At 29.2% G+C, this 19,589-nt stretch overlaps 1 protein-coding gene across 1 annotated transcript; it reads left to right on the top strand.

Moving 5' to 3' along the window:
• Nucleotides 1-17,418: 17,418 nt before the first annotated feature.
• LOC116766809 (WAP four-disulfide core domain protein 2-like) lies at nucleotides 17,419-18,980 on the top strand. The gene is made up of 3 exons (XM_032656922.2): nucleotides 17,419-17,554; nucleotides 17,900-18,076; nucleotides 18,767-18,980. Exons 1-3 carry the CDS (start codon nucleotides 17,527-17,529, stop codon nucleotides 18,928-18,930), a joined length of 369 nt encoding a protein of 122 aa, XP_032512813.1. The 5' UTR covers nucleotides 17,419-17,526; the 3' UTR covers nucleotides 18,931-18,980.
• Nucleotides 18,981-19,589: the final 609 nt, after the last annotated feature.

The raw sequence follows: 19,589 nt of genomic DNA, 5'->3' as shown, positions 1-19,589 counted from the left end.
AATAATTATTGTATTTTATAATTGTCGATTTGGTCTACGGATGGTAAAGCGTGGAATTTTATTTATCATGTCATTCGGATACATTCCTTTGATGAAATCAATGAACCGAATCAACTTTTTTCATCCGAGTATCGTGCACACTATTAAACACGAACTTTAATTAAATGTTTTAATCTAAATAACACAGTTCTGTATAAAATACCTTTGGCCATTTCACGAAAACTACTTTCGAGTGACTCGTGAAACTGTTATGACGGAGAAAATTGTTTTATAAATGGGTCGTTTAAATTGGATGCTGTAAGGTTGCTTTTTTTTGCATTAAAAAGTTTACGTTTGCTGGACGTCACTTTTCTTTTGGAACGTATAGATGAGATAGTTAATGAATATTTTCACACATAATTAGTTGCAAATTAAAATACATTGATACATGTATACAAATATGTGAAATTTATTTGTTTTGAATTTATATTGTTTTGTCTAAAGCAGAATATTTATTTATCCAATTTTTGACATCAGAGTTATATAAAATTGTGTTATATTTGAATAATTAAAAAATATATTAGTTTTAAGAAATTTTGGCTAATAAATTTGGTTTAAAAAAAACAATATTGGGCATGGTAAAGTGTCATGCGCAGTTCGAAAACTATGGATATCTTTGCCTGTACTGAACGGAACGAATTTAACAAAAAAAAAAAGTATAGATAACTGTACAGATAAACAAAATGAAAGACAAAGAAGTAGCTTTAGATTCCAAATTATAAATAAAAGTTATGTTTTTAAAAATAGAAGAGGCTTAAAGATCTTAAAACTAGAGAAAAACGGTGTGAATAAAAATCTCTGTCAGCCGTCTACGGACCTGATGAGTTTCCGCAATAAGTATTGGAAAAATGTTTACCGGCGTTTTATCGTGTTAAAGTAAAGTCGTTATCGTCTCAAGCTCAAGCTGTTATATATGTAGATTTTTGGTTTCTCAGAGGATCATTTATACTTTGGTGTTTGATATTTTCATCTCACCATCGTTTTTCATTTTCATCCACCTATAAGTAAATCATATTGAAATATTGTGCATGTTTGTTTTGGCAAAGTTAATTACCACTAAAATTTTGCCTACTGTCTTACAAATATCTGTTTACAATTTTTTTGAAGGACCCCATGATTTAGTTTAAATTTTCCAACCTTTAAGCAGCGAGTATCCATACACCCTTCTGATATCTGGCAATGAAATGATAAAAGTAAGCCGTTGGCATCGTGTCAAACTGTTCCTCGAAACAAATCCTCTTATGCAGGCGGTAGGATAGATACAGGAAGGCAACATCTCAACGACCTAGGAGACTAAGAATTGATGTGGAAAAAGCTGAATGTTAAACATTAATTTCCAAGACTAGGTTGAGGCCAATGTACCTTTATGTATACCAATCGGCTCACGATTAGACGTTCTTGTCATAATGATTTTACTACAACACAGAGGGACGGGGTACGAAATCCTAAAACATTACTCTTTTTGGATAATTTGATAGATTACTTTATTTTTAAACAAGTCGAATGTTTCGTATTCTTTGTATTAACAGTCAACATCACCAGGTAAAATATATTTTAAAATATGTAATATATTTTAATTACTGTACAACTGCTTAACTGCAAAAAATAACGATAGTCTAAATAGCTTATGAAAATAACTAGGAAAATTGAAATAAATAAAAATGGGGAAATGTGTTATATAGATGACATACACATCACAAAATTGTCGGTAAAAATTTATGGTATTATTTCTAATACTGTCTTTCTAACGTAACAATTATTATTGACGTTTTTGGTATAAAGTCTATATTAAGAAAAATTTAAGTTAAATGAGAGACAAGAGGGCTCCTAACCGTATAAGGTAGGTCCCAGTGGTATTTATAACACTCAAATTGGAGCAGCCGAACTCTGGAAGTTCCTCCACCTTATAAAAGACTACAGATGCTAGTTGTTATTTTCCTGTTTTATGTAAGATATTCTCTGAGAGATCAGCACTAATGATGACACGGGCATTTAGTCGGCAAGAAGTGTGAGTTCGATCAGGGAGACTCGACTGTTAAAGCTCGCTTCGCTTCGCTTGGCGTCGGCCGAATAGTTGGATTTCCCAACCTGAAAAGCTAAACCAACACTCTCCTAAAAGATCTCTGTAGTAGTAACCATGCCACATGGATGACTGTAGTGGACACAACTTCTACAACAGGGGAGTAGGACAGGTTGCGCTTCAGTACATGCGTCACTTTTTAGACCGGTTATAATAAAAAAATTAAAAGAATATAATTGCTGAGTTTTTGTTAATGTGCAATGATACGTGTTAATGATAGATTAATTATAGACTTAGATCCCTATTCGTATAGGACATTGCCGATAAGAAGTTTATTTTTTATGATACCAAATAGTGCCACGATGACAATTGTTTATAGTTTGTTATTGGATAGGTTAAAATGATTGGTCCAGAAGTTAACAATAAAGCGCTTAGTGCTTTTTTTATTGTAAAATTTTCAAAATCTGTCAAAAGTACATATTTCGATGAAATGTTATTCACTTCTACACTTCTAAACTTTCTACAATTAAAATAAGTATAATTATAAAATAAACAATTAGAACATTTTGATTGTTATTGCTTTTTGATTCAAATATATAGGAAAGAGGGTTTTTGTATTTATAGGCTTTTACTCGTTCTACTAGATCGGTTGAGGATCAGATTACTATAGGAGAGCTAAACCTCATACTTATATCATGAATGGAAGAATACAAAGCCCTTGACATCCAATTTTAATTTATCTTTATTTTCTTTTATTTCAGGCTCTCACGTAGATTTCAAATTAATTACGATCATACAAGACACAGGTGATATGTATTGGAAATACGCCTTTTAATTATATAAATAAACAAACGTTTTCTTGGGCTTCTCATCTTAAGTTAGGATAAACAGTTTTAGGCTTGAAGTGCAGAGCTCATACCAAAACATTTAAAAGTTTTTGTTATTATAGAGAATTTTTGTGGGGCAATAAAAAAATCAATTCCTGAACTTATTATATTTAAGAAATGGTATTCGAATGGGTATAAAAATCTAAGTATGTTTTCTAAGCAGTGTATTCTCTTCACTCAAATCGATATTCATATTACGTCATGGCTAATAATAGTTTTATTTAAATAAATTCATAGCACATCAATCACACTGTATGGTACCTTTAATTTAATTTAGGAATACAAAACCATTAATTTTGGGGGAAAAAAAGTCGTGTGGTTTCTTGTTGATGACGCTAAGCGTTTGAAAGCAAGAATCATCGCTGATTTTAGCTGGGGTTAAGTATACACTAAAATAGTACCTACATTTGCTTGCTCATTAAAAAATAATATAAAATAAGTCGTATTTTATGCAATGTCATGATTTTCCAATTAGTCGAATAAAAACCTTTGACCTACAAAAACATAAAAATATACAAAACTTTAATGAAAACTAAGCACAGGAATAGTAATATTTACTTTAAACGTGAAATTGTAATAAAATAAATATACTCGTATCTTTACTTTTTGTTACATTCATTTCCATATATTGATTCTAAAGCAAAATGTGTACGAAATATTTATTAGAAATGTAGATAACGTTATTTTCTTATTAAACAATACATTATAACGTATCTTTTAGGCTGAAAACGTTTAAAATAGATTGGTCATAATGATTTTGTTCATTATATTGTCTAAAATTAAAATATATCTAGCGTGGGTGCAACATGTTAATGTTGCAACATACTAATACAGAATACTTACATATATCCTAATTATCATACACATGAAAATATTATAAGATTATTTCACAATATGAAAGTTTTTTTATATAATAAATCTATTTTCATAAACATAATTCATATCGGTAATCATATCACTGCAAATTTTTACGACTTAAGAACCGATTATTCCGATTAAATGAACGTAATAATAGTAAAATACTTATCATTTAAGTCATCGCTGGAGTTACTTCTTTTTCCGCTGTGTCAAACGTTACGAGCTTTGGAATATAAATTTTTCAACTTAATAAAATATAGGGTTTTTATTCTGAGTGATAAGAAAATAAGTCTATTAAAATATAACTAAGGAAAGATTTGTACGGATAAACAATTAATTATCAAATTAATTAAGATAAAATATTCATTAAAATAAATTGCTGAATATCATAATTATTATATATGTGGACTATAATAATATAAAATATCGTGAAATGTCCGAATTTAATTTAACATTTCACTGCCACAAAATCAATAATCAACATTTTAAGTGCGGGCAATGTGCAAACAATTAAACATGGAATTTAATTAAAATTTAGCATATATATGAAGCTATTATAAAATATCCATTGCCTTTTTCAATGAAACTTTCTTCTAGTAAAAGATAAAATTATTATGGAAGAGAAAATTGTTTCTTAAATGGCCCGTGTAAAGGGATGCAGTGAGGCCGTGATTTCTGGTTTCGAAAAGCGAATGTGTTCTCTATATGCTCGTTAGTGTCATCCTAACAAATAAAGTTAAGACTAGTTCAAATAATCCTCTATTCTTTATATTTATATTTAATCTTTTACATTGAAATAAAGTTAGTGCAGATCAAATGCATTGACTGAGACTTTATTACTTTAAAGCACGTTATGTGTAATTATAAAGTTTTGGTAAAGTTAAAATAAATATAAAATTATACTATGTTCATAAATCTAAATAAAAAAAAAACAACTTAATATTTATGAAAAATATTGGTGAAAGAAAGCACAAACGCAAAACTTTATACACAAGTGAATTATAATCCAAGAGATATAGCTTATTAAAGTCATTTTACCTTTTCAATTAAATTTCAAGAGAGCTTTCGATAAACCTTCTCAATTTATAAAATCAGAGAAAAACGGTGAAAATATTTTTTTTTTCTATTGGTTCACTACGGACCTGATGAGTTTCCGCAATGAGTATTGGAAAAATGTTTACCGGTGTTTTAAAGTAAAGTCATTATCGCCTCAAGCTGTTCATATTTAGAGATTCTGGTTCTAAAGGATCATTTAAAGTTTTGTTAATTGAAATTCTCTTAAAATCAAACAGATTTTTTTTTGATAAAGTAATTATTTGAACATTGCCACTTCCGTCACCAAAAACGGTTTCGTTTATATTTGTTTTCATATTAAAATATGTATATTCATTATGCTTTTGAAAAGTAAATAAGAGCTAGAATTATCTTAATATATTAATTACAGATCAATAAACTGTGTTTTCAATCTTACTTTTGCATATACATCTATGTTTCTGTTTTGGTCCTAACTATATTTGCATATTTTAGTAGGTTTTAACACTTTATCTACATTAGAATATAATTGAAGATTTTGCACATTCTATGTATAAAAAAAATTGTGTAAATATTAATAAAGAATAATTTATCCAATCAAAACATATTTGTTAATACTTATATTTATATATATGCTTATCTAAAGATATATTTTTAGCTTATACTGTAAGGTGGTAGAGCCTAGCTGTGTACTGAAATCACTGCAGCTCGAACGTGGGCTGGCTCGAGGGGAAGTACCACCCTCTCACAGAAGGTTGGCGTGAAGTAGTATAACACGGTTGCGTTTCGTCCGATGAGTGAGAGAACTGGTTGCCGTTTCTCTTTTCCCACCCTTTCCTGCCCTTTCCCTTTACCTACCCTTTTTTCTCTCTCTTCCGCAATCAAGGTAGACAACGCATTTTCAACATCCCTCATCCAACATCTTCATCATTCTTAAGTTGCAGATGCTAGTTGAAGATGTCCATGGGCAAGGGTGACTATCTTCCATGAGGTAGGCCGTTTGCTCTTTTGCCACCTTTGAAATAACAAAAAAAGCAGCGGAGCCAATAAATATAAAATAATTATATATTGTATATGGATGAAGTCACTGCTTGGGTCTAACACTCGTTTTTATAATTAGTTTTCTTAACCAAGGCATTTTATATCAAGACTTTGTTTTGCTGCTTATTGTGAAATTAAATTTAAAATCACAAATTGTGTTTACTGCGATGGATTTATTTTAAAAATATGTATGTGAAAATTATAATATAATTTTGTAGAAATATAAAATCAGTTATTAATTTTGTTATTCACTAACGTAAATAGATTGCCCCTTTCAATAAACATTTCTGGTTGTTTAATATACATTCTTGTATATTATATAAAAAAAATAATAATCGTGCAAACACATTTAAATATACTATTGCATAACAGTGATCTTCGGTGGATAAAACTGTCCGTTGCTCTCAATTTTTGCAAGTTTTTTAAATTTGTTCGGGCGGTCCTCTGGATGCAACCAAAATGTGCAAAATGTATTTTGAGGTTTGGTGGAGTGGTCACGAATACGAGATAAAATATTTTCGATCAAAGGACCGAAGGTGTTATATGATTGCCAACAAAAACCTCTATTGAAGTTTGAATATATTTTTTATTTTCTATAGTCTCACGAATTACTGTCTGTATATGGCTGTCTTCACAAATATGGATTTGTGGTTTGTCAAAAAAGATGTAATAGCTTGACTTGTCCAATTAATGTTCACACATTGTGGACTTCGACACACGTATGTTTTTATATCTGAGATATATTCGGACAGTACTTTAATGGATACTGATTATGGAAAACTCACACACACAGATCGTTTTTCAAAAGAAAACCACCCCACTAATCTATCCAGTTAGCAATAATTATCTCAAATCTTTGTTTCAGAAGGGTCAAACCCTTTGCAATACTAAGCATGTAGGGTTCAAGATGCAGCATATAAAATATATTCTCACCATCCAACCTACCAGTGCTCCGCTAGCATTAAAAAAAAAACTTCTATAGCCACCTGCAGTCTGCCATATAATGATTTTTTTATTTATTTTTTATTGCTTATAAATTAACAAAACCCATACTCTATGCTAAAAGCATTCTCTACCAGGCGTCCTTACAGGATATAATACTGGCAGAAAACAAATAGGCGGTATAAGAGAGAAAATTAATAGAAGTTAAATACATATCTAACCTAAATACTAATACATACTTTATCTCCTTTATTCTTATCATATGTAAAGGAACTTAAGGAATAGACATTATCTTAAAAAATATTTTTTTTGATATATGAAAACATATGCTACCCTCTTAAGAAGCACAACACATAACAGCATATAGTCTAATTTGCATTATTTTATTTGGTACAGAGCGACCTCCGATTCTTGGCAGTTGTACAGTATCAAAATGTTCTATAATAAAGTAAATGAAAAATATATATTTATACTCAAAGAAAAGTCCAACAGTAACCACTCTAGACTAAAAATTTACAAGAAACTTAAAAATATTACTAATTAAATAGTATTGATATTTATAATCTTATTTCCGGAGTAAATACGCTAAGAATTTAATCTATAATATATTTTATAAGCTTATTCCATCAGATCCTTTGTTTGAATCTACGGATCCGATCTAATTTGCTAACAAGAGAGCTAACCTTCATACTTCTCTACCGTATGCATAGTGGTATACAAAGCGAGCGTTTGGAATCCAATCTCACTTTATCTTTATTTTTTGTTTGATGCAGCATCTCAGGTGGATTTCAAATTAATTAAGATCATTCGATTCACAGGTTATATATAAAGGCACCACTGCTTATTATTTTATGTATTAAGGCAAAACTTCCCGTTAGCATCTTATCTATAGTTGTCCGTTGAAATAATATTTAAAATAATATCTTAAGTTCGCTTATTTTTTTTTTACAATAAAGAATTTTTTATATTTATTAAATGTTTTAGACTGTAATGTAATTCTTTTACCGAAAATAACTAGAATGACGGTGAGCTCAAAATATTTAATAAGTACTTTGTAGACCAGAAGCCAATACGATCAATTTCAAGCATAAAAGGTAATCTCTACTTGCTATATATGCACTCACGCATGAAACTGGATCAATAGTAATAGGTTTGAAGACGTAACAACCATTAAAGTATTTAGAATATAATATTATAATTCATATAATATTCATAGCAAAATAACGTATAGCATAAATATGTCAATTCTTATTATGGCACTAAACAAATTGTAGTAACATTTGACTAAAGAGTACTTCAAATATGTAAACAGTAATTAGATTATGACAAATGAAACTGATTTTTTTGTATACTACGCGTTTTTTTAATACTTCGTATCTATATGATCCCAAGGTGTCGGTTTCTGTACAGCGACCAGCCAGTGTCGGTCAGACACTTCCATCTCGTTTGTCCATGGTCTTATGTACGTGTAAGACAAACATTTATTGTGTGTTTATTGAAAAGTATAAATTATAATGGTCATATTTTGGATCGAAGAATATTTTAAATAATACTAGTAGTTATGTTTTGAAGGGAATCTAGACACACAGTAGCGTGTCAAGTCAGGTTCAAGCAAAGCAACTGGCTAGCCAGCACCGAGTCTAGCATTACACGAACCACTTGATGCCTCTTTTGATTCTTTTACGACTCAGAACCTCTTTAATTTAAACATATAGAACTACGCGTGTTTAATTATATCCATAAGATATGAAGGTTGAAATAAAGTCAATTTTATCACTGACTAATATATGAACCTAAACCTAACCTACTTCCAGATGACCCCAGAATGATGAAATTTGGAATCCAATTCGGTAATTGTGTGTAAGCGTAGGAAAAAATTGTAGCGTAGTGATTTTATAGTCCACGGCTCACTAAAGTAACAAAGATCAGTGCCCAAGGTTCGTTTGTTTCATTTCAATGAAAATAAGAAATAATATTTTAAGATATAAATTTGATACTAAGAATTCTTTACACCTTAAATGAAAGTCCAATGTGTATGTATACTAAGATCAAGGCAATAGCGATGTGTTATTGTTACGTAGGTATATATTTATTGACGAATTTAAGAATACTAGTGGAACTCGCTCATGCCTTGCACTTGTAAGCTTGGACAAGCGAGGTAAAACTAGATGCGCACGCGCCGGTACCGGCGCCTAACAAGCGCTATACGATTTAAATAGCTTTATTCTACTTTAACTTCATTTACTTAATCAGATCTAAGACTTTCGCGTCTAATCATAGAAACTAATATTTTCGGATTTACAACTTGTTTTTATTTATTTTAACTACTTACTTCCTACGTTTCGGTTACTTTGCAGCAACCGTGATCACGGTACGATTAAACGCGTAGCAAATCTGAAAATATTAGTTTAAATTACTGATATATTTAATATTACTAAGTAAAATTATTCCTTTCAAAACCTCATTTGTTCGTTTCTAAGTTTGTCATTTGTTTATTATCTTTAATATTCTATAGTATAAAAAAAGCAACCGAATATAAATGCAAAAAAATCATTAAATCAAGTGCCTACGTGCCTAGTTTTCTTTACAAAAAGTAATGATAACTTAACAAAAAAATAATGTAGAAAGGAGAGCTAAGTTTAATACAAAAATTATGCTTACCTGTGGGCTTCGCACTAAAAAGAATGGAGATCTAAATGAGTGGAGATCTATGTAAAATTTAAATATGTATGTTTTTATAGGAACAAAATAACATTATGAACCTATAACAATTGCTGTTATTTAAAAATTTGAGATCCTAATGTACTTTAGATTTGACTCGGCCAGTTGTTATCTTAATGAAAATGTTGAATCACTTTTTAAAATGACTGAAGTAATGAAACACAAACACATCCAAGCATAATTTTTGTATGGAACTTGGCTTTTTTTTTTACATTTATGTTTTGGAGGGATAGTTATTTCACGTGTCATTATTGATCGAAAATGCACTCCGTATTTGTGAATTAGAATAACACAGTTCATTTTTACATTTTGCTATCAAATAATGTGAAATTCACTGTATGAAGTAAACTTAAATCATCGTTGTGTCAGCTTTATTTCTGTAGAAAAAAAATTTATCATCATTCAATTAATCAAAGCATACATACATACGTCTATAGTTCCTTAGGAGGTTAGGTAAAATACGTTTGGTAGTTCTATTACCTTCTATCGTAGACTCCCAAGCAGGGGCGGTAACTTCGCAATTGACTCCAATTTGTTTTTGGAGTCAAAGTGTAAAGAACAAAACCATTGATAGAACAGTCATGACAGTTCTCCACAGGAATTTTCCTATTATAAAAAAACTACTGAATTTAATTTTTTTCTTCTTGTAATACATGTATGGTTTACAAGATGCGCTTTTCTTAATAATATGACACATAGATATATAAATAGGCCATTCTAAATTTGGCATACGTTAATACGTATTTAGAATTTCTAATTAGACTAGATTATTTAAGTTTAAATTGGCCAGTGCGACACCACGCCATTTTCATTTATAAGGATCCAATGATATTCTGTCGATGTTTTGTATTAAGTTTTTACAATTCCTCGTTTTAAATTTGTAAACCATAGTTCTGTTGAAAAATTTAAAATTTATTTATATTTATTTTATATTTTTTCCTTTTTCTAATATTCTGCATCTTCTGTTAGAAGGTGGTGTTTCCTTGACTGAACCAGTTCATATACGAGATATTATCAATGCTTCACTATATTTAACTTTATAAAATTTAACCGAAGTTGTAAAATGCAGATTTTAAGTTTAAAAACATTTATAAAGAAGAAAAAGATTGATGGAATTTTAACACTTTCCTTCATTAAGATTTAGGGTGAGTCCATGAAATAATAGCGGAAAAAAAGTTTTAGAATGATTAAATTACATTGTTGTAGGATAGGAGGAATTTGAAATTCAAAATCACTTTTTATAAACAAAAAATAAAAGATCAATTGAGGTAATATAAAAATATACAAACCACATTTTGAGTATTCATATTTATGTTATTATTTTAAAGTATTGTGTGGCATTCAGTAGTATTTCAAAATTTCATAAGAAGGAGTATGAAAAAAACGTATTTTATAAAAGTAGAAAAGTATATAGAAGTCTTTGAAAGTTGTATTGTTATATATACGTAATAATTAAAAATATCTAAAATTTCCAGTATCAATTACTGTGGGGTACTCTATTTTTCTAGTATTATATCTTATTTACTTTTACTTATATCACGACAATGTAAATAATTACTTCGTTTTGGATAAATTCTTCGACGCATTTGCTAAATTGTTGGCAGGATTTAATTTACTAACAGGAAACCACTCATTTAGATCCGAGAGGGAAATGTGGTGTGGTTTGATTTTAGCTGTGGTTTTAAAATTATTGTTATTAATATAGTGGCTTATTACAAAATTAGTGACGTCCATTGCGTCAAATACTTTAAAGCCATTATATTAAGCATTTTAATAGTAAAAATTTACGTTCCTTTGTTGATTTACATGTAGCAGTAATCGATCAATGAAATGACTGAAAATTATTTAACGTAATCAGTATTTAATGTCACGGAAGAATGTGTAGGTATATCTATTACTGCAGACATCGACATCTAGAAAATAAAAAAAAATAAGCGAAAACTAAACCCTTGCATATAAAATTTAACAGTTTTATTTTTGATTAAAAACTAGGGAACTCGTTTAGGTGGCTTAAGGAGCAAAGGTAATTTCCTGCATCAGAAGCATTAATATTAAACATTCAGTTCAATCCACTGTATCCAGGCTACAATTGTATGCTTGCAAAGATGAGATTACAGATTGGTACAACTTATCTTATAGTTCCTAATAATCGACCTAAGGAATTAAGGATTCAAATCAAATTTATAAATTAAAAAAATAATGTACAAAAAGTCTAAGTTAATTGTACTCGATAGATATAATTATAGTTATAAAATATTTTGCACCTATAAAGTGTGATTACGACTAATTTAAATTTTATCACAATACTTCTTAAACTATTGAAACAACGGAAATTGTTCTAACTTACATAGACAGTGGCGTGAGGTACAAACTTTACTTCTTAGTCAAGAAGAACGGCTCACATGGAATTTTCATGGCATTGTTAACTTAGGAGAATTTATAATTATGTGTTATATCAAGAAATAGTTTAGATGGAAATCGATATTTGAAAGGTTCTATGTGACATTCCGTGTTACATAACAAAGCCAGTATTTTTAAAGTGCTGTTTTTTCTTTCGTTAAAAAAATTCCGACAATCGTTGTTGTTTGTTGCTTTGCACTTTAGTGAATAATGAAATATAGGCTGTGGTTCAAATAAAAAAGACAATTTTATTTTCATTGTTAAGCTCAATTCTTTTTTATCATAACTTATTAAATATTTATTACAAACAATTATTTTATAAACAATTCTTAGTAAATAACTATTCCTATATTGTATAATGTATAACGTTATTTCTTTCTCCTGAAAGTAAATTTAGAAGATGACTGTAATTCTTGCGTTTTACGGCCTTCATCAACTTTTTATTTTAAGGATGATGGTAGCTAAAGCTATTTAGAAAAAAAGAAAGCGTATAAGCAAATAAATAACCGGTCATGACAGGGTTTCACGGGGTGTTGTGACGTGTTCAACCCTGAAGGAACAAAATGTACGCAATATACCATTTTGTTGGTATACATTTCACTGATCAATCAATCGAATAAACTATTTAAATCCGGGTAATGTGCAAACAATTAAACATGGGTTTCAATTAAATTCTTCATTTTCAATGACATTCTGATTATAAAATTCCATTTATCATTTGAGAATTGAGAGGACAAAATTGTGATTTCATATGGTTCATGTAAGTAAACATAATGACGTCTTTTTTTTCTTAGATCATACAGAGTATGATTGCTTAAAATCCTCTAACGAACCAAAGATACAATCAGTATGATAATAGTTTACCAAGCAAGTAGATGGAAATGACTTGGTGCAGATTTTGTTTCTTTATTGATAGGATTGAAATACTTTGACGATTTTTTTGTTCTGTTTCAATTGTCAAATAATAGGTCAGGGCTTTGAGAGCCATGTAAACTACTCAAGGTCACTTCAAGCCATAAACCTGAAGTAGTAAATGTTCAAGTAAACTATTCACTTTGGAGATTTCATTTCGTTTTTTTTATTCATTTTCATTTTATTATTATAATCTAATCACAAACATTACTTCGTTAAAATGTATCTTCACTAGGATATAACTCAAATTTTATTTAAGTTGAAAAAGTAGAGCGCTTTTCATTATTAAAATAACGAACCTCTGTTTGATGAATTTTTCTTTCTAGCTATTTTCGCTACCTTTCTCTTTTTGATTATTTGTAACAAAATACTTTTTATTTGTTATGAATGAATTATGTTAATTCATTGGTAACATAATTCATTCATAATATATAATTTTCTAGATTACATATATATATATATATGTGTGTGTGTGTTTCGCATATATTCTATTACCAATTTTATATACCTGGTTTCTCATTAAAATTTTAACGGATTTTGCAAGGTACTATTATAAAAATATCAATTCCGTCTTACAGTTTTACTGTTTGTAGAATTGTAAGGGTTACTTTTTGTAATTTTAATTGTAATTGTAATAAGTATTTAATTCTCATTAAATACTAATACGTGATAATATAGGAAATGCTAATTATGCTAAGAAAAGGCAAACAAAAAATAAAAAAACGGTGTTCATTAGTAGCCGATTGACCTCAGTCGCGAACAAATTAACTCACAATAAAGATGTTCACTTAATTTTATAACTACTTAGTTTGAGTAAATAGTATGTTTATACCCAGAAATGTTCGAGATTGAAATAAAATGAAATTTCTTGGAGCATAGCTCGTGTTGGTGATGTTCCAATCACAACTTCTATATATCTTTCTTAACAAGTAGAAATGGGGTTGACGAATTCAGCTGTCCTTACAGACTAGATGTTCAATCGTAGTTCAATTAGACATTGAAACTTATCGTAATTATTTAAAACACATTTTTAAATAAGCAATATGGAAGGAATAGTCATGTCATATCACTCAGTGAGTTAATTATTCTAAAACATTTTTTGTAATTATCCTAATGACTGTATGCACTGACCTAGCACTGTTTTTTTTAATGTATGGCTTTAAATAAATGACACCAGACAGCTAAGATCTTTATATATATATATGCATATATTACTTAATAAATTTAAAAGGGTGGTGAACTCTAGGTGTACTCTATTGACAGTAACTTGTTCTGTACTGTGCTGGATGTAATGGTAATCCATTTACCATTACCTTTCTTTTCTTCCGATTACATTAGCAGTTATAGCTGCAACTCTTTTACGAGTAGTAAATAATAAAAAACTAGAGGTCAAGATTTTTAAAAGTATTATACATATGTATGTATGTGTCTGTAACTTGTGTTATTGTCTAATATGTTAATTATATTCAGTGAAATGCTAGGTACGTATGTAGTAATTTGTATGTATACATATCTTTTTGTTTAAAATATATTTGTTTACTCATTCAAGTTATCTATTTTCTTTAAATGTAATACAAAAAGTTTTGACACAAACGGGATTCCTTAAAACCATCCGGATCGCAAACTGCGTATATTCACTCTATATTATAGGCTTAATTTTTTTAAATGTTACAATCATAATTCTGGAAATTTAAAGGATTTATTTTTATTAACATAGTAAGTTTTTTCTTTTCTATATATTATTTTAAAAAATTGTTATAACTTAAAACATGCCATCGGTTAAAATTTCAAAATAATATAATTTTTTTCTTTAAGTATTCGATGTAACAAAACTCACATACAAAAAAATCTATGACTCTCGTTTTTATTACATTTCTTTATAATCACTGTATATTTACAATTTACTGCATCTGCATGTTACCTAAGGAAAGTTGCTTTTCTCTTTTCTTATTATTCCGCCGCTTTAAATAAATGTTTGATTGAAATAAATACAAAACCACCCATTTTGGGATGAAAGTAAAATGAAACCCTAATTAGCATGTTTCTGGACTTATTTGGACCGTAAGCCGGTAGAGTTCATTGGCCAGAACGGTGTAGAAATGTTAAAGGAGATTTAATCCTGAGGGGTCTCGTTCAGACCTTTAGTTAGAATCTCTTTCAAGGATCTGCCGTATTCTTTACGATTTAAATCTTTCCATTTATATAACTAATCCATTTATTCTCTTTCTAAAGATAAATGTTGACAAAAACGATGGAAACCTTTTTTTGTTATAAACTAAAAAACTATTATAATAATATTGATTTGTTATTAATAATAAAGTCTAGATAATAATAGTTTTGTCTTTTCACTTTTACGATTTAAATGTTTTAGATTATTCACAATAAAAAATCCTGATACTAATAAAAACTTAAAATTAGATCAACAGCGCGTCTTGCTATTTATGTTGGGTCAAACGTAACTAGCTTCAGAATTAATTTTGGATTTAAAACCATAGCTTAAATAATATATTTGTATTAGCAATTTAATAAATTTACTAACAAATTTACTTTAATAAATTAATATATTTTTTTGAGTGACAATTGGAAGCGTATTAAAATATCGCAAACATGTGTAACATTTGCTTAGTCCGTGGTAAGTTTCAGTGGTAATTATTATGCCCACTGCAATGGTGCTCGAGATTTGGATAGCTAAGACCAACCAGAGAAACACTTTAGAGTACTTTGAGATAACTTTACGTATGTAGTTACATAACTTATGTTGGATTTTAGACATTCTGTAACCATTATAGTTTCACGCAGAGTTGTGGGAAATAGTATTTTTTTTAAATCTTACTTATTAATTAATTATTATTATTTTGCTTAAGAGCAAAGTAATATGCTCTGACTTGTTATAACTGTAAGTATTTGAGTTTCTGTTTAAAACAATAAATTAAAGAACGTATACGAATACAACGGAAATGTTGAGGTTTCAGCGTAAATTGCTATTATAATGACTGTAATTTTTTAGCTCTTAATGACTTAGAAGCGAGACATAAAGTACAGCTGTAAAAATAATCACAGAGACGAACAAGAAAAGCCCATCAAAATATGTAGCTGCCAAAAAGAAAGTTATTTACAACATTTTTGTACATTTCATCGGTTAAAAAAATTTATAGAATCAACATTTTTAATTTGGGAAATATGTTAACAGGGAATCATACAATTTAATTTCACATGTCTATCTGAACAATTTTGATAGCAAAGTACCGTTTGCTTTTCAATGAAAACTGCTTTGGAGCAACACAAAATTGTTATGGAGGGAAAAACTGTTTTAAATGGCTTGTGTAAATGGATGCAGTGAGATTGTTTTTTTTGTGTTTAAAAATAGAAACATGTTTAGTTAGACAATCGAAATGCTCTTAGAAATTAATAGTAAAATGATTAGGAAAAATTCTGAGTCTATAATAGTCTAAATGATTAAACTTTTCGTATTATTATTTGATTATTGCGGTTTATTTTTACCGATTAATTAGTTTTTTTTTTCAATGATCACTAGCTGATACTAATGTCAATAATGTATTTACTTGTATCCACTGCGGTTGTGTGAATTTCTAATAATTTAGGTCACAGTCACATAGTCAAGGCCTCAAGATAACCTCTATGTTCGACTATATATATTTTACATAATCTGTATCAAATATAATTAAAATAAATACAATCGTATTGAAATAGATTTAAAACATATATTTATATTATTTAAAAAGTATCATTTATATCAAATTAATCGAAATATTTTGCTTGGATATTAAAAATAAAAACTCAAATCCATTAAAATCTAAAATATTTTAGAAGCTCCTCCGAATATTTGAAATATAATCTTACTTTGTAAAAAAAATACTACTCCGACAAATTGTTTTAAAAATCTTAAAACTAGAGAAAAACGGTGTGAATAAAAATCTCTGTCAGCCGTCTACCGACCCGATGAGTTTCCGCAATAAGTATTGGAAAAATGTTTACCGGCGTTTTATCGTGTTAAAGTGAAGTCGTTATCGTCTCAAGCTGTTCATGTTTAAATATTCTGTTTCTCAGATCGAGTAAGGTCATTGGCTTAATCTTGAAAATATCGTCATCGTGAACATCGTTAGAATAACATTGTTCCATATAAAAGTTTTTTGGGTTAGTCATGATTTTAACAACATATATTGCCAATATGGTAATTGAAACCGTATCTACATTTCTTTCCTGTACATTTATTTTCTAATCCTGTTTCAAACTGAAGCCAGATCCATCGAAATCTATGAAGTGTGAACGAAAGTAATGTAAAAGAAATATTTGACACTCATACTTACATCCCTTATAAGAACATTACCGTGTCGTGGTGAAAATGGATTTCTACAAATAGGACAAGAGTCATATTTTTCGTCTTACCCTACGGCGTATGAGAATTCTGGTTTGATATTCACACGCGAATATAATGTTATAGAATATATTTCTTGTAAATTATATGTATAATACAACCATTTTGATTTAACATAGAACAAAAATACTTAAACAATTTTATACAACATTTGAAAAAGCAGACGTTAAGATTAATTTCGGCTTAAAGATAAACCAGAGGTCGTGTCACGATATCTATCGAGACGGTTAATAATTATCAAACGAGTGTTACACACGACTGTGAACACATGTTACGAGATGTTACGGCTTTATTTCATTCTATTCGGTGAGTTATATTGTGTTAATATTGCAAACGATCTTTTATATACCTACTGTATTGTTTTCTGTGTTTATATTTTTTTCAACGAGTGAGTTTCATATTACGGAGTGTGTATAAGTGTGAACTGTACAAGTTGCAGCCAAATTGTAATTATAAATAACCAGTCGGATATCAATGGAAAAGCTACAATATGTCTCTCTGTTATAAAGTTTTAAATATTCATTAACTAGTTTAAGAGAAAAAAATGGATGTCAGAATATATGCAAACAACTTTTTAATGTCAGGTTAAAGAAGTTTAATTTTTGTACTTGTTAATAAGAACAATTGCACGAATATCATTTTCCAATGTAGTAACGGCAGTGTCGGCATCAGAGAAGGGTTCGTGCCCTCCGACTCTGTCTGTGGATATTTGCGACGCCTCTTGTGGATTGACACATCCCTGTAATACAACACAGATCTGCTGTCCAACAGCATGTGGTGGAGCGATGTGTGTTGACCCCATGACAACGAGACATTTTGTAACGTTGGGTAACGATTTATATATACTACTTTTACTAATGATGTTTTGTTAATAAATTGTAAACGTGCAACACAAATTAAAGACAAATTGTATCTAAAAACGCAATATAAACGTCATTGTTTTGTGTGATTTTAAAGTACGTAATCTAAATTCATATAATAAATTTTAAATAAGACATTATTATAATATGGCAGAGATTTCGACTGTTAAAAAACAGACATAAAATCAAAAGATTATTGAAAGATACACAAGTTAAGAATAATTATTTACTGTACAACTTGCATAAGAAATACTTAAAGCAATGGAATTCTGATAATTGATTAATTATATAGATTGTTTATGGTGTAATAATGTCGTTTCCTGTTACGCTCAACATCGACGGCTGCTATAAATATTACAACCATTAATCTAACTCAGCGTGCTATTGGATTACCTTTGAAGGTTCCAGTGCTCGGATTTCTATCAATTTTTATCTATTATAAAAAGGTTCAATTATTTCCTTTGAATATTAAATTGCCGTAAGACTTTTATTTAATTGTATTAATTAAAGTTTCTGTACACTAAGTGGAATCATTTTTTTTTTTTTTGTCACTGTTGGTTACCTACATAATCTAATCACATGTTCTTTTGAGTTTACAATTACAGAAAAAATAAGCTAGAACATCAAATGTTTACGTGCATTTCAAATATTCTTCCAGAGAAACCGGGTAATTGCCCCGAATATCCCCGGGGGGTGTGGATATGCAGTCATACGTGTACCGGAGACTCTGATTGTCCCCGGACACTTAAGTGCTGTCCCAATCGATGTGGAGCTCTGACCTGCCAGCGACCAGAAGGCTTACCTTTACCACCTCACGTTTAGGATTATTTATAAGATTTAAGTTAAAATAGAAATATATTTTTAAAATATTATCGTGCAATTCTATTTAACTTCCCTTGCAATATCAATTAAATTATACATAAATCAATTATATTAATTTGTTTTTAGAGCATTGATTTTTTAAATATTTCATGTTTCATGTATTTCGAACAGTAAAATTTATTTTTGTGGTTAAGGTCATTGATTTCAAATACTGGTGATAACTTGTTTGATACGTTATGTAGACGTAATTAAAATTGCAAACAGAATAGTGATAAAAAAGGTAAACTTTTTTGTTGATTTAAATATGCTTGGCAACAAAAAAATATTAACAATCCTTTACCCACTAATAATAAAATTACTATAACTATACTATAAACAAAAATATATATTTCATCAAACAAAATAAAAATAATTTTATGTCTAGTTAAAAGCAAAAATATATTTTTAACGTGAAACTCTTAAAAAACGTACCGGTTGTATTTTAACGCTCACAGACCTTTTTCAAAAAATTACAAGAGCATGTTGGCATGACAGTAATGCACTAGAAAAAATGTTTTAGAATGATTAGAAAACTTTATGAAGTAATTTATTTTTAAAAGTATAGCGTACGTGTGAGATACTTTTGTAAGTATAATTTTTAACGTCGCTATAATATAATT

Source organism: Danaus plexippus, chromosome 10, assembly GCF_018135715.1.
Source record: "Danaus plexippus chromosome 10, MEX_DaPlex, whole genome shotgun sequence".
Lineage (NCBI taxonomy): Eukaryota > Metazoa > Arthropoda > Insecta > Lepidoptera > Nymphalidae > Danaus > Danaus plexippus.
This window is presented reverse-complemented; position numbering and strand designations above follow the sequence as displayed.